The 23,086-nt window shown below is 46.5% G+C and overlaps 1 protein-coding gene across 6 annotated transcripts in view; it reads left to right on the forward strand.

The window, feature by feature from the left end:
- The window catches only part of kat6a (K(lysine) acetyltransferase 6A), a 30,081-nt gene extending 9,002 nt beyond the window's left edge, over positions 1 to 21,079 (forward strand). For 4 of the 6 annotated variants that reach the window (XM_019265977.2, XM_019265985.2, XM_019265982.2 and 1 more), the window contains exons 3-17: positions 4,559 to 4,667; positions 5,824 to 5,939; positions 6,471 to 6,552; positions 6,683 to 6,797; positions 7,012 to 7,328; positions 8,510 to 8,622; positions 9,870 to 9,985; positions 10,382 to 10,523; positions 11,243 to 11,404; positions 11,846 to 11,939; positions 12,100 to 12,331; positions 13,748 to 13,949; positions 14,051 to 14,758; positions 14,953 to 15,214; positions 15,327 to 21,079. In XM_019265977.2, the coding sequence (XP_019121522.2) occupies positions 4,559 to 4,667; positions 5,824 to 5,939; positions 6,471 to 6,552; positions 6,683 to 6,797; positions 7,012 to 7,328; positions 8,510 to 8,622; positions 9,870 to 9,985; positions 10,382 to 10,523; positions 11,243 to 11,404; positions 11,846 to 11,939; positions 12,100 to 12,331; positions 13,748 to 13,949; positions 14,051 to 14,758; positions 14,953 to 15,214; positions 15,327 to 18,697 (6,141 nt within the window). In that variant the 3' untranslated portion in view covers positions 18,698 to 21,079. The remainder of the gene's footprint in view (positions 1 to 4,558; positions 4,668 to 5,823; positions 5,940 to 6,470; positions 6,553 to 6,682; positions 6,798 to 7,011; positions 7,329 to 8,509; positions 8,623 to 9,869; positions 9,986 to 10,381; positions 10,524 to 11,242; positions 11,405 to 11,845; positions 11,940 to 12,099; positions 12,332 to 13,747; positions 13,950 to 14,050; positions 14,759 to 14,952; positions 15,215 to 15,326) is intronic. The other 2 variants (XM_019265989.2, XM_019265995.2) reach the window with 2 other exon arrangements.
- The last annotated feature ends 2,007 nt before the right edge of the window (positions 21,080 to 23,086 follow it).

Here is a 23,086-nt window from a genome sequence, read left to right on the forward strand (position 1 = left end):
ATGACGACGCGCCAAGGCGTGTCTAGTGACTACTACTGCAGAGTGTGTCTTTGCATGCGTTGTCTCAACAGTGATCAATGAGTTTGTGTTCAAGGTGGGTGCAGCCGTAAGGGAAGTGTAGTGTAGTGTAGTGTGTGTGTGTGTGTGTGTGTGTGTGTGTGTCTGGTGGGGGGGTTGCTGAGATTGGGCCTCCCATGTTAATGAGATCCTTGACTTGAGAGGAGACAAGGACAACAGCAACGCTTTTCCCTCTTTCTCTTTTATCCCTCTTATCCATCCCTCTTCCTCCATTTCTCCTTTCGCCCTTCCTCCATTGTTTTCTTTTTCCTGTCTCAGTCTCACGTCCTCTGTCTTTGGTTAACAGAGGCCAGCTTCTAAAGGGGAAACTGGGCCACCGCTAGTTGTTTTCTGTAACCTATTATCTGCCTGTGCAGCGTTTGAGACGGTGCTACACGTTGGCTCAAATGTTCATTTGAAAATAAAAATGGAAAGAAGTGGCTCACGCTCGAGCACAGCGCTACAGGATATATGGTGGGAGGGGCATTGCAACCGCCATAATATTGTGTTAACAAACCATTTACTTCACTTTAAAACATAAAACAACACATGTGCTTATAGTTTACATGCCTGTATTTCTTAGTGTATGAACTGAAACTCAAAATTTTGAGTGGGTGGAGACCAAGCAGCAACCTCCGCGCTGTGAAGTGAAGCCAATGTGGAAGTGCAGAAAACTGCAGTTCCTTGAACGTCCACCCGAGGCTGGCTGCAGAACCAGTCAATCTCCATAAGTCCCCATATTAAAATGTCCAACTTCACAGCAGAAACATGAGGCAGAAAACGTGTTTGCATCCCAGTACAATGCGCACATGCTGTCAATTCATGGCGGCTCGATTCCACCGGGTGCCTTCACCGGTCTGCATGTAGGTGTGTATTTGTCGAGGAGCCTGTAACTTGTAAGACATGTTTGTATGGCATTTCAAGTCCACCCAGTCGTTGCAGCTATTTGCTTACAGTTGTCACAAGGCGTGCCTTTTTGGCACAGGACAACATTTTGTTCCTGAATCCTCCCCCAACGTTTGGGAGGGAGGGAAAGCGCATGCCACACACCGGCCTTAAAATAGACACGGACGCCTCCACACACACCTCAAGTCAAATGTCGGCCACGACACTTAACTCAAACAGTCAGTCAACGTGAGAAATTTCTAGAGCAGCGCTCGCCGCGGTGTAAGAACAGTCCTGGCAGCTAGTGCTGGCTGAGGTAGAAAAAAGGCTGAAACAGGGAGGAAAACAGCTCTCGGGAGGAATCTGAGGATTGTGTTTCACTGTTCCAATATCCCTGTCATGGAAGGGAGATTAGCTTTTCATTTTTTAGTATCTGTTGGGGATTAATTTACAGTGGCAGCTAGTAACTGAAGCCTCACTGCAGCGTGCGTCTCTATACAGGGGGTGTGTGTGTGTGTGTGTGTGTGATTGAGAGAAAGGCGGCGTTGCTCACTCTTGGCTCGTGTTTACTCGAGCGCTCACAGGGCGAGTGGGAGCTGTTGACCTCCTCCAGCGGTGAAGGGGTTAAGCGTCAGGGATGATTGAGGTGTCGGTCGCACGCAGGCTGCTCAGAGGACTGCCGCTGCAGATTTTCTCTCTTTTCTTTACACTTTCCATTTCCTTCGCTCTCTTGCCCTCTGGATTCTTGTTTTTGTCCTCGCTCTGTCATTTCTCGCACTCCTCTGCTTCTCATCACTCACTTCCATTTCTCTTCACAGAGCCTGTTGGTTTTGTTTTTTGTATCGTGCACATGCAGCTTAATAATGCCTTGTTTTGGAATGTTGCAGTATAACCTGGTGCATGATCACCATTTTCTAGCATTCTACCTGTGAGAGTGTAAAATGGTTTCAGAAATAGAGAGCCAGTGTTCATTCTCCAGTCAGGCTCTATCTTCCTCTTTGCACCCTGCATGTCTCGGCTTATCAGTCCCTCTCTTCACTTCTTGTTCTTTACAACCCTCCTCTCTCTGTTTACCTCTTTCTTCCCTTTCTCCCTCTCTCTATACATTGGGAGGGGGGGGCTGACTCAGAAGGAAATGAACCCAATAAATCAAGCTCTTGTCCCTGTCTTCTGCCTGCCAGGACCTGCTGCCTGCCCAGCTCTCTGCAGCTACGTGCATTTACACTTGTCCCGTAGCAAAACCTCGCAACACCATCTTCGGTGAATAATTGGATTGTTCCCCCGTGGGTTTAAGTGCAAATTCTGACCATAGGTGTGCTCCTCTTAGAAAGTTTTCCATAATTTGGAAAAAAAAGTCATTTGCACCTCTCCTAAAAACAGATTCAACACATTACTCAGCACAAGCTACAGCCTCGTAATGAGTTGGATTAATTGAATCAACATCTGGCTGACACGGTCTCAACACAAAGTAAACATGCTCTGTAAGCACAGTGTGTGTTGCAGGTCGCTTCTTTCATAATATTCTAACACGTCCTGTGTGAATAAAGAAAAGCATTCTTTGACTTGGATACATGAAGCAGACACTTGGAGGCTTGGTGTGTTAAAAGCACATTTTCTACAAAAGATGTTTTATTATAAAGTGACATGTGTATCCTGTTTCACAGTATTAAAAGATCTGGCTTTATCACACGCGTTAAAAGCATTCATCGACCCGAGGCTATCCTTTCCACTTTTAATAATTAGTTTTTTTAATAACACAAGAAGAGGAAATCCAAGTGAAAACAAATCTCTGAAGATCGTGTCCGGATTGATCTGTGAAAGCTGAGACACGAGTCATGCTCTTGTCAAGTTTCAGGTGAACTGAGGGTGGACAGCAGGCCGATGTAATGACGGTTGCTTAGAGCAGGAAAAATCACACAGCCCATTGCCCCCTCACCAGTCTTTGATTAGAAACTGTTGAAGTGAAGTCAAAGTAATAAAATCCTGAATAAATAAATGTAGGTCTGAACATCAAACCATCTTCCAACAAAAATCTAAATGGGAGCGGTTTGAGCAATTTTATTATTTATTGTACATTACTCATTGTTTACATTATTTTTTTTAAGAAGCACAACACACACGCACAGTCAGCGCTCAATACAAAGTTCATCTAACAGTGAATCTGAACATTAAAACTCGGGAAGCAAACAGGAATACTCAGCTGACGGCCATGTGAGGCTAACTTAGTGATACTCTGACATCTCTGGACTTTCACCTCCTGTAGTCGGACCAGTGCACCGCTGATGACTGCAGGGAGTCGAGAACCTGGGAGCCTGGTGGTTCCACAGAGTGAAGAAGTCAGTGGATGGAGTTGGAGTCTTTGTGTCTCTGTGTGACTGGTGAAGGAGCCAATTTTGTCCAATAATGATCATTTTAAAAAACGTCCCATCAGTCGAGCTCTTTATTTAACCTTCAGTCATTGGTCACAACTTGATGAGACACAGATGAGCTTGATTCGACCCAGTATGTGACTAACACTAGCGGTGACGATATAAGCAGTTGGTTATTTTGCACTTTAAATGTGTGCTTGTATCTGTTTGAAGAGATTTGAAATCGCAGTTACACTTACTGTTGTTCAACAGTAACACGCGAAAAGGTCAAAAGCAGTTTTATAGACCGCTGTATAACACACGGTGTAAGTTTTTGCGTCCTTTGATGTGACCGGTTTGTACACTGAACACTTATGCGAGTTGTGAGTATGAAGATTTTTATAGTTCCATTGTGAGTGTAATACATTTTTCGTATCTGCTGGCTGCTGCTCAGCAGTAAACTTAATGTGTTGCTGAAAATGTGGTGTAGACCGGAGAAGCAGTGAGCCACCGCTTCCCCTCAGGGCTTCCTGGCTCCAGCAACTTTCAAGGAGAGTCACCCCACGGCCCCCCTCCCTCTCGCCTGTGTGAAGTGCACCTGCAGCGCTTCAGGGATGTGATTTTTTTTTTTCTTCTTCTTTTTTTCCCCAGCTTTATTGGACACACACGTCCTATTTGATGTCTCACAACATGCTAAGTGTTGTCCTGCCTCACTGTTTTCTTGGCTCAGTTCTGTGTTTGTGTGCACATCAGACACAGTGTTTGTTTTGTGTCTGCGGCACACACCTGCTGGCATGGTTCGTGTTTTTCGAGGACACGCTAAAAGATTTTCTGCAGCTCCAAGACTGAATGTCTGATAGCATGTTTGAGAATAAGTGTGAAAATGGGGACACTGGATTTAAACTCCACAGCCGGTTACAACCCCCGAAGAAACTGAGTCACATCTTTTGATCCACAACACAGTCAGCAGAGACATCGGGAGCCTCTAACATGACATGTCGCATAAATTATGCAAGCTCACTCATCACAGCTCTTGTGCTCTTCATTATCCGAAAGTCTCTGTTCACAGATCCTCATGCTGTACGGCGTCATTGTAGTTTTCAGTCTGTTCTCATCCACGGCAGCAACAGTCATCCACTGTGGAAGGACACACAAGGCCACTTTGTTGTTTTCATTTGTACAATTAAGCTGTTAATTTGACTGACTCAACTTTCTCTCCTCTCTCCCGTGTCTCCTCCTTTTCCCCTTCTGCTCTGTCCCTCTGCCAGCCGGTGGCAGAGCCCATCCCCATCTGCAGCTTCTGCTTGGGGACCAAGGAGCAGAATCGCGATAAGAGGCCGGAGGAACTCATCTCCTGCGCCGACTGTGGCAATAGTGGTGAGTGCTAGGCAAGCATCCCATGTCTCTGTCGTATTAACATCTAGAAGGATGAATTTAATTTGCCAGAGACTCACCCTGTTTTCCCTCTAAGAGATTTCACTGTGAACAAAAAATCTGTGTTGAAACAACATTTAATTTAAGTTCATGTGTTTTGCTGACACTGTAGTGTCTCTTTTCTCAGCTCTGTGTGTTTTCGCTGATGGTGGTGGGCACACAGAGCGGGGCAGAGGGGATCCAGATGACTGTACCAGTTATAAATGACACAAAAACACACTGACGTATTCTGTATTTTTAGCCGAGAATATTCAGTTAAAACAGACAAACATGCTGTGTTGCCCTCATTGTTATCTGTGAAGTTTGAAGCTGTGTTAATGTGACGTGTGAAGAGAGCACTGCATCGGACTCTGTTTAAAACAAACAAACAGTATCAGACGTTAACCTCCGGTCTTTCTTCTCTCTGATTGCTTGACTGCGTTCATTCGCTTCCTGTGCTTACACTTGCAGCTCGGTTTATCACACGTTTTTCCCTCACGCGATGAATGTCAAGTATCAGTTGAAGTTAAAGTGCTGAAAGCACTTACACCTCGAACTGCTTTCACTAATTGCATTTAGGCTGCCAGATGATTCTTAGCTGTGAGCACATTCAAATGTTCTGAAGCATTTTCTACTTGGCTCTAAAGTTATTTTTATAGTAAATCTTCTATTTGCCATTCATAAAATGAATGCACACAATGGTTGAATGCACATATTTGAGCACCTTCAGAAAAAAATGGGTTTTCTTCCAGATCAAGTTTCCTCTGTAGTATTCTGACTAAGCCTTGACATTGCTTCATGAAAGCAGATGAGAGATTGTGTTGCTCCTCTTCCCTCAGTGGCTTTCTGTCCCAGACAAGGCCGTCTTGTTTGCTATTCTTCAAACAGAGCAAAAGCATCGTTCTGACAGATTGTCATTTATGTTTGAACACTCTTTAAGCAGCCAGGTTTGATTCAGTGAGGGCTTTCAATTCCAAAAGGAGCTTTTTTTCTTCTCTCTCCTCCTACAATGATGCAAGTGGGTCACGGCTGTCAGTCAGCAGCAGCACCAGCAACAAGAAAAAAAAAGTCTGTGACGTTGACGCGCTTGTTTGTGTATGTGTGTCTGTCTTACCTGCAGGCCACCCGTCCTGTCTCAAGTTCTCCCCAGAGCTCACAGCACGAGTCAAAGCTCTGTGGTGGCAGTGCATCGAATGCAAGACTTGCAGCAGCTGTCAAGATCAAGGAAAGAATGCGGTGAGTGGATCAGCGAATATGGCGGAGTGGCAGCCTAACGCTGTCTGCGAACGCTCTCTTGTCTGCTTAAGTGCCGGATAGAGATGCTGAGAGACATATCTATGGTCCTAGGATTGAGCTATTTTAGTCAGCCCCTGCACTCTTTTCTCTGACTTGTCAAGCAAGGAATCATTATTCACATGTTTGTGAAGACAAGATGCATGACTTAATGAGGACGGAGAATCGATTGAAAACAAAGAAGATGCTAAAACCAATCAACCAGTGTTGGATATTTGACTTGTAAATACGGTATTTTAGTGTCTTTCTGTGCATAAAGCGGATCAAAATGTGTCATCAGAATGAGCTCAGGAGGGATGAACGTATCATCAGACAAAGTGCATTACATCATTCTCACTGGACACGGATGACTCACACTTGAGTTCATGAAGGCCGGATGTATCGTTGTACCTTTTCGTGTGTGTTTATCATGACTCGCCTTGTCTAAAATACATGCCGAGTGTGACTGACTGTGTCTGTGTGTGTACTGCACAGGACAACATGTTGTTCTGTGACTCCTGTGACCGGGGCTTCCACATGGAGTGCTGCGATCCTCCCCTCACGCGGATGCCAAAAGGTAAATAAACAGGGCCGCGTCCACTGCTTCATTATCGAGCGAAAATGTCTTTCTATATGTGACAGCATGTTGGTCTTGCCTAAATCCAGCTCAGTGTGTGTGAACCTGTGTTTTCCTCTTCCTCTTCCAGGCATGTGGATTTGTCAAATCTGCCAACCCAGGAAAAAGGGAAAGAAGCTTTTACATGAAAAGGCAGCACAAATCAAACGGCGCTACAACGCACCGCTGGGACGGCCCAAGAACAGGTAAAGAAACACCCGCAGCTAAAGGCAGAGAGCCGTAGCAAGATGACATGTATCTGCTTCACCAGAGTGCTGCAGCAGCTACAACGCCTACTCTCCAGACTGACTGACTCTTCTGTCTAATTTATAAATATGTATATGTGATATAATATAGCGTAGGGTTCAGCTGTTGACTGTGTTACCTCCCGACACAATCTAATCCTTTCTCCCTCCGCAGGCCGGGACGGCCCTTCAAGAAGCTGGGCGGGCGCGGTCGGCGGAAGCGGTCGGCCTCTGCCAACTCTTCCTCCAGCTCGTCCTGTGAGGGTTACCCCGGCGATGACCGGCTGCTTTTTTCGCTGCGGGATGACGATGACCTGTCGCAGAGCGGCCTGCGCTTCAACAACAAGACCAAGGGCCTGATCGACGCCCTTACTAAGTTCTTCACGCCGTCACCCGAGGGCCGCAAGGCACGGCAGGAAGTGGTGGACTACTCTCAGCAATGCCGCATCCGTAAGAAATCCCATCGCAAAGGAGAAGGAGACGATAGAGGGGGTGAGGAGGGGCCGTGTTCTTTTTTTTTTTTTTTAGTTTACAGATAAACAACTCAACCATAAATTCCGCTAAACGGATTGGTCTGAAGATTGGTCGAAATTTGCAACCGCTGAAAGTTTTGTTTCACTTTCAACAAAATCCAAGATGGCGGAAAATCTATCATGGCGCATTATGACATCATAGGGTGCGTTGAACTTGTTTTTGAAAATCGGGCGGGTCAAAAGTTACATGCACAAATGTACCTAAAACTTTGACCTGTTGGTGGCGCTAGACCATGTTTACTGCCAACACGTAACTCCGTGAAATTAAAGATCCAACTGTTCTATGGGCTGCCATAGACTCCAATGGCGGAGTCACAATGTATTCCCGCAGCTTCGCTGCTTGGACCCCAGTGAAGTAGGCTATGAATTTTACCATCTTAAAAACTTCCACATCATAAATTGACAATAGTTGCACTTTAATGAGTCATCAGCATCACTGCATTATGAAACATATTGCATCCTTCCAAATGCTTTTATCAGGCTCAATCTGCGGCCGTCAGCTTTGCTAACAAACACACTCTGCAGCAGCAGCTGTTACCGTGATGCATGTTCCTCCAGAGTTTATACGTCCTGTTTTCAGCCCTGTTGTTATATTTGGAACTCGTAGAGGATAAAAATGTAAATTGATTTGTCACTTTCTGCGTCTGTAGTGTGGCTTATGCATCTAAACAAATTGCTTTGTAATATGAAGTGGCCACTAGCAGAGGACACACACACACACACACACACACACACACACACACACACAAACAAGAAGAGCGTAACTGTGACACAGCAGATGCATCAGGAGCTCTGTGTTTGACCCACTTTGAAAATGTAGTCATACAATGGATGAGCAGGTTCAAACATATCATCATTCAAAAGCAGCATCAACCATAATGATAGCTTTCATTAAGCGTGTGTTTATCTGTGGTGATATGGTAAATATAGCAATCTATGCTTACCTTATTTGTATTGTTTACTTGTTTGTGTGTTGGGAAGCTCACATCCAGCACAAACATGCACAGTACGTTAACACTGAACCGTTAATTGCTGTGGCGGCAGCACCATTGTACAAATCAATCAGCAGACATCCTGGCACCCCGTCTAGCAAGCCTCTCGCCAGATTTGCATTAATATCGACTGCGTTTGGATCCACAGACAATCAGGAAGGCAGCGACTGGCGTGATGAAGACGACAAACTACCGGGCCACGAGAACCTGACAGAAAAGGACATAGAACTGTTCAGACACATCCAGGAGCTGGCACTACAGGTACACAGACATGATATGAAACGTCTTTTAAATGTGGTGAGTGAACAGAGGTGGGACAGTGGAGTGGAGTGAGACGGCATCAACAGGGGAAGCCAAGAAGAGACTCGTGATTCAATGGAGAAGAGATTATGTAAACCCACACAGTGCTGTGGGGTCACTGGATTGGAAGGAGTAGAGTCGACAACACCCAGGTTGTAAAGGAAAGAGAGAAAGTCAGTGGCTCAGGCAAGCTCTGTAGGATGTAGTTGGCATGTTTGTGGGTGGAAATGTCAGTGAGCTGCCATTCTGTTTCAACACTGAAAGAAATGATTCTGCCAGATTCAGCATGTATATTAAAACCAGCAATTAGCATATATGCAGGGCAGACGATGAGCGTAGGATTCGGTGAGGGTTTTAGGTGTCCAGTAGATGCAAATAACAAGCAGTAATTAAAGGACAACAGCTTCACTGCAGGGTAATTAAAGTTTTGCGATGTCATTGGAAACTTGCTTGGATTTCACACACTTGTGATCGAACAAACCCTCGTCCACCTCCTCCTCATTTTAAAGGGCAGAGCCGGTGAGTGTAAGCAGTGGTCCAGAGACTTCTACCATGTCTCAGTTAAACACATAAAATTAATGATAGTGTCCAAGAGCATCTTATGTTAGGCCAGCCAGGGAAACATAAAGCAGTCACATTAACGTCCCCTTTCATGCTGATTAACTTGAGTTTGGTCAGCGTCATTGGTATTATAAAAACTATCCCCGACCCAGACTGAAACATTCACACCGGCGTTTCAGTGTTGGATGCGGCGTAGTAAGAGTTAATGATGTGTGAAAAGGCTTGATGTGATTATCTAGGCTGAGTAGCGGTGGATTAAAATACATCATCATAAACGACAGGCAGGGACGTGGTCTGGCAAAGAGGTCTGTAAAATTCCGAGGTGGCGCATATTCACTGCTCCACTTAAAACTCCATCAGCATGCTAACAGGTAGCACGCCTAGCCACTGTGAGGAATTAGTCAGGCTTTTGGTCGATTAAATGTTTTAGCTCTCGTGCCATCTTCTTTTTGGGCCCCGCTGCATCGCCTGTATCACTTACATGTAGGTGATGTTCTCTATCTGTCATACTGAAGTGTAAGATCCTAGGCCAATCGTCCTTGGTGTGTAATCCGTCTGCCTGCCGCATGATCTGCTAATCTCTCCAGTAGTAAACAAAGAATTGACCTCTCTCTCTCTCACTTCATCTCCGTTGCTCACCCAAACAGAAAGTCGGGGTGACAGGTCCACCGGACCCTCAGATGCGCTGTCCATCTGTCATCGAATTTGGCAAGTTTGAAATCCAGACGTGGTATTCGTCTCCCTACCCCCAGGAGTACAGCAGGTAAGCCAACGCTCTGAACACGCCGGCGTAATGTCCTGCATATAGACAAAGAAATCACCACAAGCGTACTAGATCAGATTTAAGGTTGTTTACAGTACCACCCACTTTGGCAGGTAACCAGCCATGTATGTGTATGTAAGTAGTGAATATAATCTGGTCTAGTATTCTACTTACCAAACCAACAAACAAAATTCTAAGAAGTATTCACACGTAATAAAAGACTGACTGACTCTGTCAGAGCAAAATTATCTGTTAACCCTTAAAATGTCCAAACATATTCATTTTACTATCCCAGAACACAAAGCAAATATCCAAATCTGCAAAGAAGGTACCAGAGGATGCTTAAAAATGACAACCTTTCATCAAATTCTTTCATTGCTCCTCTTCCTTTTCCAGACTACCCAAGCTCTACTTGTGTGAGTTCTGCCTGCGCTACATGAAGAGTCGCAGCATCCTCTACCAGCACATGAAGAAGTGCAACTGGTTCCACCCCCCTGCTAATGAGATCTACAGGAAGGATGATGTCTCTGTATTTGAGGTCAGGAACTGATCAGGATCAGATTATGTTAATGAGACGGTTAATGAACTAAAAGGTGGATGACAGAGAAAGATAGGCGTCCCCTATCGAAGACGCCTTCCTCCATCTCTTCATCTGATTTTACCTCAAAATTACTCCTACTGTTCTAACTCCAACCCCAGTGTTCCACTCAGACTAAGTAAAATTGTCGAACATGTTTTCCATAGACTATCAATAGTCAAACAGTAATTAATCGCCAATCTTCTTTTGTGTACGTCATCAGGGGAGGTCACTGTTAATATTAGAAGAATTAATAATTACAGGTTTACAGTGAAGCTGTTCTTCTGGGTGTTGTAGCGCAGTGGCAGATTAATTCAGTGGATTGTTGTCTGCAGGCCATGGCCACTGCAGCTCCCGTTTCCCCGCTCTGCAGTCTATCCTCGCTCGGAAGAGAGCAGAGATGACTGGCGAGCTGCCAACCCGAACCTCCCTCCTCCTCTGTCTCTTTACAGCTCTTTGTTTCTCCTCTCCACCCTCTCTATCTGCCGGGGTCTCCGGAGACACGGCTGAGATCATTGCCTGACACTAACTCCTACTCCGTTCACCTTCACTTTGTTCTAACAGCAGCTTAAAATATGTGCTTTTGGACACAAGTGTTTCTGGAAACTGAACAGTAGTCATTAAGGAACCTTTGTGTCGTTGTGTTGTACTGATGTGTTTTGTCACTAATCCCGCAACAGGTTGACGGGAATGTGAGCACAATCTACTGCCAGAACCTGTGTCTGCTGGCCAAACTGTTCCTGGACCACAAGACCCTCTACTATGATGTCGAGCCCTTCCTTTTCTATGTCCTCACCCAGAACGACGGCAAAGGTTGCCACCTTGTCGGTTACTTCTCCAAGGTATGGACAGGATGCTCCCAGCCTCATCCCTGTGTCCACCATCCATGCCTCATTCAATTTCAAGGAATACACTGATATAAATTGCATTCATCCCACACAAACTTAATGCAACAACCGCATCAACCAAAATGGACGGAAACATTGAAATGAAATTGAAATGCTTTGGCATCACTACTGCTGCATTTCTACAAACATACAGATGCTTGCGTTGTGTCCCAGATAAACACTGGGTGCTGTGAGCTCCGTTGCCCCCTCTGTGGAGTTTGCAGTCGCAGGTGCTCCCATTAACATGCCTCATCTCTGCCAAAACACAGCAGTTAGTGCGTGTACGCAGCATCATCAACACCCTGCTGTACACCCACATAGGCCTGCTCTGTGATGTAGTTTTCATGATTTGTTTTCTAATTGCGGAATGTGTCTGTGCCTTTCTCTCTTTTCCAGGAGAAGCACTGTCAACAGAAATACAACGTATCATGCATCATGATTCTTCCACAGTATCAGCGCAAGGGCTACGGGCGCTTTCTCATCGACTTCAGTAAGAGCTTCAACGCACACAGTGACAACACTAATAACTGTGAACTGTTTCTGTTTATACTCTATTTAATAGACAGATTAATCAAGTCAAAAACAGAATAGTGCTTTCCCTCTCCATGGCTCATGTTGTCTGCGTCCTTGTTTTGCCCCCACCCCTGCAGGCTACTTATTGTCCAAGCGCGAAGGTCAGCCAGGATCTCCAGAGAAGCCTCTGTCAGACCTCGGTCGGCTGTCCTACATGGCCTACTGGCGCAGCGTTGTGCTGGAGTGTCTCCACGAAGTCCGCGACCGGCAGATCACCATACGGCAACTCAGCAAACTGACGGGGATCTGCCCACAGGACATCACCACCACCCTGCACAGCCTCAACATGCTGGAGCAGAGAGGAGACAGGTCAGAGACAGCACCGGCACACACTCAGTACCTTACTTAGTACAGTATATTAAACTGGTCAAGGATGCACTCCTGTCGTTCATACTATAATCCCACATAGTTCCCAAGTTTCTCCAGATAGCATAGTGCTAGAGGTACATTATGAAGTGAATGAGATTCTCAGTCAGCTGTATATTATTTTTCACTTACTATGGTGCTATAATGCAGTGAGAGACAAAAGGAGGATCTGGTTGCCAGACGGTACGCAGTGGCAAACTATTAAAGGCTCTTGTAAAGCGGAACCCAAGTGAAACCAAATATTGCCAGTGGCCCGGCACGCGTCTAGACATAAGTGGGATCATTGCTCACATAGTTCGCATAATAACGTGGAGGCAGTTGATTAATTTAAATTACAGTTTACAATTCCACTTCAGTGGTGACAGTAGGAAGCATGATGGGCAGTTGGCTAAGTATAATTCACACTGTTTCAGGTTATACTAGTGTTTGCGACTCGTCGACATAAGGACATTGATTGCAGAAATATGTTGATACGTTGCATAACGTGCACTACTTTCAAAGAATGGATTCTGTCCAGGAACGAGCTGCAGCTAAAAAGCCTCACCCACCATTATCCAGCTGAAGTTAGAGCAGCGTTTTTAGACGGAGACCCAACATCGTGGTGCTTTATAAACTCTGCAAACTCTAAATGCATTATTGCTTTTACACAGCAGCAGAGTAACAAAACTAAAAGTCCTGTTTACTTTTTGCCCCCACACAAGCACAATCTATTGTAATATTTCACATGATACACAAAACAGATTTTCTAAATGTTTCTTCCTCACCCCCATGATAACACATCTTTTCTGGTAATGTAACGTTACACCATGCATCATCTGACGTTGCTGTATTTCTTTGTTTACTACAAGCTGCTACACATGATTAGAGGCGAAAGTGTTCTGCGCTGGCTGTGCCATTGTTTTGCCATGGGGAGAGCCGTGACGCCTAACGGGGCGAAACGGGGCAACCGAGAGCTGTGCTCACGCGAGCACAGCCAATGAGATCACAGCTGTATGTGACACATCCACTGAAGGAAATTTAACTCAGACCCAAACTCGCAGGGCTGAAATGCTAAATCCAATGCTGAAGTGATCTGTTTATGTATGTAGCTAGGCCAGGTAAACACAGCGACAGTGGATATGCTTCGCCTCACAAACATAGTTATATAAACACTGGTCACAGAAAATATTAACTTATAAACAGAAAGTCCCATCATGCTGTTGTTTTTGGTGAAGAAGTTCTAAGAAGTAAGAAATAACTTGTATGTTTGCTGTCGACACTGCACTTTGTCTCAAGCACTACGAGCTGTGCCCTACCTCACAGTGAGCAAAGGAGCAAGTCTCTCATCGTGTTTCTCTGTGCTGTGTTTCTTCTTTGCAGGCTGGTCCTGGTGCGAAGAGAGAAACTGGTGGTTAGCCACATGACACGTCTCAAGGCCCGGCCACGGCAGCTAGAGGTTGACCCCGAGTGTCTCCGCTGGACTCCCGTCATCGTGACCAACACTGTGGTTTCTGACGCAGATGGAGACGATGATGACAACGATGAAGAGGATGAGGAACCAGAGGAAGACAACCGCAAGGAGGTTAATTACATTGACTTTACATTTGCTCTAAGAGATAAAAGATTGATTTTCTATGCATTCGCAATTAATGAATTGTTTTATTTTACTTCATCTGTAAATAGATCAAACCAAGTCACAAGGTCCCACCATTGTCTTGGCACATGCGCAAAGGGAAGAACAGGGACGAAGAGGAGGAGGAAGATGAAGAAGAAGAAGAGGAGGAGGAAAGGAAGGGCTTCCTGGGATTTCCCATTAGCCAAAGCTCTCCAACTTCCCCTCCAGTTCGCTGTCCACCCCCTGTCCCAGAACCAACACGACCCCCTCCTGCAACAAATGGAGAACGCAGACCACGAGGACGCCCACCCAAGAATTGGCCTTGGGGCAAAGTGAAAGACAGTGCACGAGTAGGAAGGCCACCTAAGGTCCGCCCGGTGGACGACGAGGACGATGAAGATGAGGAAAGAACAGAGGGAGGAAAAAACACAGGTTCTGCCAGCAGCCCCCCCTCCCTTTTCTCCCTGGACAAGGAGTCCACAGCCTTTCACCCGCTCGACATGGCCAGGCACCCTTCCATAACCCCCACGCGGAGAGGGCGACCCCCGAGGAAAAAGAGAGGCCCTAAGCCCAGACTGACGGAAGGGCCCGGAGAGAGCCTGGCACAGCTTCCTGCGGTTTCCAGGTTGATCGAGTCTCCGCCTATCAGAAAGAGCTGCTTCAGTGAAAGCAGTGAAGAGGAGGAAGATGATGATGATGACGACGAAGATGATGAAGAGAGGAGGGCGTGTTCCCCGCCCATCCTCACCAAACCTGCCATGGGGCTCAAATGCAAGGTAAGAAATGGAATGTGTCAGTGTGCCCAGAAAATAAGAATAAATTAGCATTCATCTGTATTTTTGTATTTAGAACTTGATTTATGTTCTTGCTGTCAACTTTATTATAATTATCTTGATCTTATGGTCTGTAGTTGTCATTTTTCTACTAAATTTCAAAGGCACACCTAATTCCCCGTCCTGTTTCTACCTAGAAGCCACTGAGGAAGCGTCGCTTTCGCCAGCGCAGCCACCCTCACAGCAGCGTGGTGACAGAGACTATTTCTGAGACCACAGAGGTGTTGGATGAGCCCTTTGTAGACTCCGACTCAGAGAGGCCCATGCCCAGGCTGGAGGAAGAGACGCCCCTGGGCCACCCGCTACACCGCTACCACCCAGGCCGCTCTGCTTTGAGGTTGTCTGACCCAGCACCCAAAAGAGGCCGTCACTCCAACCTCACAGATTCAGAGGAAGACGGTGAGCACACAGACACTTTTGATGCCAGGCTTCACAGGACTTTGTGAAGTGGTACACACAGACATGTATGCAGCTGTATCTAACACTGGCTTTTCTTCTTTCCTCCTCTCAGAATTGACTCCTGTGCTGAAGCCTGTGGCAGCCCTGCCAGCAACGCAGTCAGAGACCCTAACGTCCAACCCTGAGGTTCCAGTCAAGAAGAAGAAGGGCTGGCCCAAGGGAAAGAGCCGCAAACCGCTGCACTGGAAGAAACGGGGGCCTGGAAAACCACCTAGTGGTGGGCCCAACCAGCGTGCGACTGCAGACAGCCAGACCCAAAGTGGGGATCCTCCACCGCCCAAGATCAAGATGAAGCCTGGCCGCAAGCCTCGGAGCTGGTATCTGCAGCGAGCCCAGGAGGAGGCAGAGAGGCAGGAGCAGGAAAGACAAAGGCTGCTGGAGCAGCAGCTGGACAAAGATCCTCAGCTGCTCCAGACAGATGACCGCAAGCGAGTCTGCAGAACCAACACTGACAGAGACAGCAAACAGAAAGACTCTGATGAAGAAGACGACTATCTCCCTAAGCCTGTTGAGCAGAAGGTGCCAAGGAGGCGAGGGAGACCGCCCAAGAACCGTGCCCTCCGCCAGCCCCCACAGCCTGCCCCCAAACCACCTCCCACCTCTGAGCCAGAGGAGGAAGAAGACGAGGAGGAGGTGACTGAAAGAGCCTGGGAGGAAGACAAACCCAGCCGTACACCATCTCGTCCTCTGATGTCCCCTTCTTCTTCATCTTCCACCTCAGGGCCCCGGGCCCCGCAGTCCCGGCCTCAGGACACAGATATGGGTAACAGGGAAGAAGACGATGACGACGAGGAGAGGGAGGAAGAGGAATGTGGCAGCATGGGTAGCAGCAACAGGCGAGCAGCAGTCACACCAGGTTCAGGAAGCAGGCGCAGCGAAGACCACGACGCAGACGATGAAGGTGACGGACACTTGGAGAACAAGAGCAACGGCAGCAACGGCGGCAGCAAGAAGAGAAAAAGTCAGGACTCTGAGGACGAAGATGACGATGAAGATGAAGAGGAGGAGCCTGCATCCCGTGCGAGCTCTCCTCCGGTCAAAGAAGAACCCCAAGGTGCGGAGGCTTTTTTAGACATGGAGAACAGCGTGGCCCGGGAGTATGTCAGCAAGCAGGAGGAGGAAGAAGAGGAGGAGGAGGAGGAGGCTGAGGAGGAGGTGCAGGAGGCCAAGTGTCGGCCCTCCTCAGCCGACCCGCAGCAGGAGGAGAGGCGGCGCAGAGAGCAGGAGGAGTCCGCTGCAGCAGCCGCGGCAGTGGAAACAGTTACGGCCATGTCTGTTCCTTCTGAGCCAATGGAGCTGCAGCCTCTGCACCCGGATGACAAGGACGTCACGCTGTTGATGGAACCCCAACACACACACCCACACTCCCACCCTCACCAGCACTCTGACTTCAAAGAGGAGCTAGGCCACCATCACTCACACCACCCCCATCATCACTCCAATGAGCTGGACCTGGAGACTATGCAGGCCGTCCAGTCCCTGACACAGGGGGAAGCCCAGGACGAAGAGACTGAACCCCAGCCTCACCACGGGGCTTACCAGGACTGTGAGGAGACCTTAGCTGCCTGCCGGACCCTGCAGAGCTACAGCCACACAGGGGAGGCCGAGGAGGAGGCGCTGGCCTTAGTGGAGGAGTGTGGGGCCTCCCAACACAGCAGTCCCCTCCCGAATCCCCCAGTGCCACCCCTGCCTAGTCAGTCTGTGCGCTCGGTAAACAGTCCAGGGCTGCCCTCCAGTATCATGGACACAACACCAGCAGGGCAGAGGGGAGGGACGCCTGGCCCCACTGGTGCAGGGGGCAGTGGTGGAAGTGCTGGAGGAGGCTACACCCAGATCACACCAGAGCATCCCAGTTCTCTGTCAGCCCCCTCTCAGCAGAACATGGAGACGTCGCCAATGATGGACGTACCATCTGTGTCAGACCACTCGCAGCAGGTGGTGGACAGTGGCTTCAGTGACCTTGGCAGCATTGAGAGCACTACAGAGAACTACGATAACCCCAGCAGCTATGACTCTACCATGGGTGGAGGGGGCAACGGAACGGGAAACGGCGGGAACGGAGGGGGGTTATCAGCTGCTGTAGTTGCAGGAGCTTCCACGGCTTCCTCATCATCAGCCTCCTCTTCTTCAAGCTCGGCCACGCCGTCGTCCTCCCAGTCTAACAGCTGCTCCTTTGTGCCAGCACCCAGCCTTACATCTTCCACAGGAACTGCAGGATCCCAACTAGCAATGGGCAGCTGTAGCCTCATCCAGCAAACAGGACCAGGGCCCAACAGTGGACCAGGTTCCAGTAATGTAGGCAGCGCTGTTCCCCAGCCCCCGCCACCACCACCGCCGTCCAACACCCCCAGCTGTGGCATTAAGTCTCCTCAGAGTTGCGGTGTGATCGAGAGGCCGCCCAGCACCAACCAGCAGCAGCAGCAGTCCCAGAAAAAGGTTCCTCAGCAGCCTCCACAGCAGCAGCAACAAGCCCCCAACCCTCAGCCTCCACCTTCAGCCCCACCGCCACCGCCCCAGCAACAACAACAGGCCCTATCCCAGTGTAGCATGGGCAATGGCTTTGCCTCCACACCCATGATCATGGAGATTCCAGAGAGTGGAGGTGGAGGAGGAGGCCGCACCCTGTATGAGCGCATGGGTCAGGACTTTGGCACAGGGGGCTACGCCCAGCCCTCAGCAACATTCAGCCTGGCCAAACTTCAGCAGCTCACCAACACCATCATGGACCCCCATGCTATGCCCTACTCCCATTCAGCCTCCGTCACCTCCTATGCCACCAGTGTTTCTCTCTCCAACCCTGGGTTAGCCCCTTCACCTCACACTCCTCTCCCACAGGCACAGCCCACCATGACCCCACCTCCTAACCTTAGCTCCGGCTCCATGAATCTGGGTGCCCTGCAGTTGCAGTGCAACATGACCCCCACCAACATCGGTCTTGGACCTCCACCACACACACAGCGGATACAGGGCCAGATGGCTACAGTCAAAGGCCACATTTCCATCCGGTCCAAAGCCACTCAGCAGCTGGCCCCGGCCCCACACCAGCAGCAGCTCTATGGCCGCAGCTCAGGGGCTGTGGCCATGCAGGGCACGCCACGCACCTTGGCAGTGCAGCGCGGTATGATGCCAAACCTCATGCCTACGCCGGCTCCATACAATTCCATGAACATGACACCCCTCAATGCCATGTCAGCTGGCTACCGAATGCCCCAACCCATGATGAACAGTGGTTATCACGGCAACCCCCCTTACATGAATCAGCCAGCCCAGTACCCCATGCAGATGCAGATGGGCATGATGGGAGGGCAGGGTTACCCGCAGCAGCCTATGCAGCCCAATCACCATGGCAACATGATGTACACAGGCCCCTCCCATCACAGCTACGCTGGTGTTCCTAAACAGTCACCTTACATGAGCAGATGAGCAGCCAAGAACTACAAAAGGAGACATGGGGACCAGAGCTAATACTCGCTGTACTCTAAATGTCAATTACTCCTGTTCACCCTCTCCAGTGCCATAGCAGGCACAAGTGAGAGGAGGTGACTGGAGACAGAGAGGGTCCTTGGGTTTCCTTTTTTTTCTATGTTGTCATTTTGTTTATTATTTGGGCTCGTTCCCCCTCCCCTCCCAGCTGGCTGTGTATGGGAGTAGGTCTGTAGGAATTCAAGGCCGGGGCACGTGTGTGTGTACATGGACCACGGCTGTACAATGCTGCTTCAGGCCAGGCTTACACAGGTCCTCTGTAATGTGGTTTCTCACATGGCCCGGGAGTCTCCTCCTCCTCATCATGACGTGCAGGAGGAGAGCAGGGGAGGACAGGAACGACGAGGAGGACGCACAGAGAAAGACAATACAGGAATACCTTTCTTTGTCTGACTGCGAATGAAAAAAACAGTGGTTAACTGAATATATTCAACCATGCACACAATCTTTTAATTGCTATGGGAAGCCTTACCGTGGAAAAAAAAGAGACAATGAAACATTGTAGGCGGACTCTTGTTTTGTTAAACATAATGTTGAATCCTATTTTTGTTGTCGTTGTTTTTGTTGATTGTTTTTTGAAATACTCGTGTGCAGTCCGACCTCTTATATGCTTTGGTCTTTATATGTGTGGCATTCTGAAATGATGATACATCTTCTTGCTCTCTCAGAAATACCCAAACATCTCCGTGGCCACGTGGTCAAGACAGCTTTTCACCTAGTTCCAGAAAAGCAGAGGTGTTGGACCTACGGTGTTTGAGGTGTTGAGTTGTTTTTTTTAAAAGTCTCTGGCTTCCCGGGTGGACAGTGTTGTACCAAAAACAGCAAAGACACAGAAGAGAGGAGCACGTTACTGTCTTATTATATGTCCATAAATGAAACAAGTAGCATTATTTTCCAGTTTGCCGCCACTCTGAAACGTTTAGATGTAAATATTCTGGTACTTCCCAATATCCAACACACACACACACACACACACACACACTCACACACACTGACTAGCTGTCGCCAATTGGTGGCTAGCTCAGGAAAGTGCAACATTCAGCTGTTCTTGTCCACACTCCACTGACAGACGGTGTACTATGTCAGCCTTTTTTAGCAGTTTAGGGGATGCAGAACAAACAGTGGGATATCCATTTAACTGCTTTAAGGAAAGTCAGTTAACTATAGCTGACTTCTCCCCTCCTTAAGTGTTAGTGACCCAAAGAGGTCGAGGAGTCTGCTTTTGAATGGTGTATTTTTTCTGTATTTTTTTATTTTTATTGTACCTTTTTTCTTTTTCTGCAAAATTCTGCACTCCCATTGGCTAGAAATATGGCTGTAGACAGTTAGCCTTTATGAAAGGTGTGCCTAAATGCCTGATCTAGTGCATGGTTTGGCCCTCACATAGAGGCACACTCATATAAAAGCAGGGTCGGAGGTGAGGAAGTGTTCGAGGTCCTGTTGGTAATGGCGTTCAACTGGCAGGGGTGAAACGGTTGACCTTGTTGCTCCATGTACCAGTATTCAAAGTCAAAAGAGGAGTTTTCATTTTCTTACAGACCTGACATTGCATACTTTCTTTGTGTGTATTGTTCTGTTCTGTACTTCTTTTTTGTTATGTTTCTTTCTGAATTTTATCAGACTGGGCAGCTTTCTTTTATGACACAAGCTGACTCTTTTTGACTTTAGAAAACCTATTGTAGAGAAAATGTTTTTTCTATAATATAAAAGGAAACTCTGACATTGATATTGGTACTGTCATTTTTTTCACTTCTGTTTCAGGAAAAAAAACAATACATATTTTTTAGCTCACCTCTTGGGTAATAATTACTAAGAAATTAAAAATTTAAAAAAATTACCACTCACTTTTAGTGACTTTAAGATGCCTTTAACCTCTCCATTCCATCTCATCTCTAGAGTTTTTCTATCTTTGTGTAGTATATTAATGCTATTTTAAACAAAAGGACTACAAATATCTAAAGGTCACTTGGCATTCTTTTCTTTCTTTTTTTTTACTTGTGTGTGTATAGGATGACTTCCTTACATTTAAGAGGCATGTAAAAAGGAGCTCAGTATATTTCTGTCTGTTTATATCGCTTCCCTTTTTGTATCCTTTGTAATTGTACATGTTGCGTTGTATGCTAAGAGAGAGCGCAAAATAAAGAGAGGAGTGACAGCTGGGCACAGTGAAGGTTGATTTGCGCTCAGCGGCCTCAACTCTCAACTCTGTCCCTGTATGTATTTCCATTTATTCTGTTTTTTTTTTCTTTCTTTCTTAGCAAGTACTTTCAAAGAACTCTGTACATTTTAACATAAAATGAAAATAAATTATGTTGAGCCATTCATGTTTTCCTTGAGCTCTTTAAAGTTTTGTCTGGGTCACTTTTATAATGAAGTTTTATCATTTAAATCCGCTCCTTCCTGATTAGCTCCAAACGGATAAAGATGCTATAAATATGCTAAATACATGCATGTTTTCCAAAATATGACATTTGTATAAAATTAATATTTTATGTTTGGAATTGGTTTTAATTACTAGGAGGTTATTAGCATACAGGTTAGTGATGTCAGGCCCTCATTTATTCAAAATACTCAGTGAAAGAAATATACTTTGCTATTCATTTTGAAAGTTTAAAACTTAAACTACAACTTACTAATTAATGTTCAGAATAGGACATTAATCAGAATTAATCGGAATTGTGTGTGGGTGGTCTGATTAGTGATAAAAGGTTGATTTGAAAAAACACCTCTGTTTTTATTGTCCTAAATCATGTTTTTGTGCACTTGGGTAATATGAATCAAACTAGTGTTGGTTTATTCATTTTAATTATTGTGCCATGTTTTTGCAAATGAACTCCTCAACAAACCCACAACTATCATCAGATTCTGGTTGGTGCACAGATGTGACATTTTATCACAGAACCCTGCTCATTTCAATCCACTGTAAACAAAAAAAGGTAGGGCAGAGACACACATACAGTTAAAATAACCAACAGTGTTCCAGCTCTGTCATGTTTTCATGGGTCCTGATCTCTCAGAGCTAATTGAGAAAATGGGTCTTGAAATACTGCTCATTTTCTACATTCATACTTCAAGTTAAAAATCTAGGTTGATAGTCAGAAATTCATATGAAAAATATTTTTGCCACATGCCTTTTAAGCTCCTCTTCTACTATTGAGGATTAGGATGACTTCTACCATGTATTCTGATAAGTAGTGATGATCAAGAATCAAGATCATGAATTAATTGATTCATTTTACCCCAGATTTTACCATAGTAACATTGATAATGGACTTAGAGGCATGACTTGATTGCTTTGAACTCCTGTGGCCACTAGATGTCCATGTAGAACGTGAGAGTGTCATGTCAAAAAGCACTGATGTGTTATCTCCTCACCCCACTTCAAACTGTCTCCTTGAGTTTTGCTGGGTTGTGAATGAATGTTCACTGTTACTAATAAAGGTTCAGTTCCATTCGGGTCAAACAGTCAGGGTGCTGCAATAAATAGAACTGAACCTTAATTAGTATAACTAGTAACACCTCTGTTGACCCTACTACTTCATGACAAAATGTCTGCTGTGAAAAAGGTCTTTTGCACCAACATACTGAAGCTGTTGTTCTCTTATACGCACTCGTTATAAACACAAACTTCAGCGTCATTACAATTTGGATAATAACTGTATTCATCCACATTTAGTGATCAATTCACTACATTTAATGCAGAAAGTAAATGTAATCATTGTAGGTTTGCAGGTCCTTAGTAAAAGCAGTGTTCCACAGAACAGGAGAGACACTACTTAAAGGCAGCAGCTCGTATACTTGCTTCAGCATCATCATCACAAACATATACAGACCCAGTACCTGTTACTTACTAACACAATGTGCAGACTTACAAGCTGACCTGTGCTGGTGTATTAATCACAGAGTTGTCTGAATCAACACTAGTCAATAGAGATGCAGATTTTTCTGCATCAAGAGGCTCTTCATGGTCATAACTGATGGATGAGGCTGTCATCTTGCAGAACTGATTTCAGTTTAGAGGTTTGTTCTGGTGCCTGTGCTCTTGTGTTTCATACGATTGAACTGATCAACACTCAGGATAATATTTCTCATAAGCTCGTTGTTTGCGTGTGTGTTGAAACTTTATCTTAAGGGCGTGAGCTGCGTTTGGAAAGGAGGTGGAGCTGCAGACCGTGAAGTCTCAGACATTTTATTCATTGTGTACGCAGCTTTCTTTCGTCCATGTATGTATGCTCTTTTGTATAAGACCAGCTGAGACATGGCTGAAGGTTATGACACTGGTATCTGCCGGGTAGTGTGCACTACACAGTTCACACAGAATGTCGTATT

This window comes from Larimichthys crocea, chromosome III, assembly GCF_000972845.2.
Source record: "Larimichthys crocea isolate SSNF chromosome III, L_crocea_2.0, whole genome shotgun sequence".
Lineage (NCBI taxonomy): Eukaryota > Metazoa > Chordata > Actinopteri > Sciaenidae > Larimichthys > Larimichthys crocea.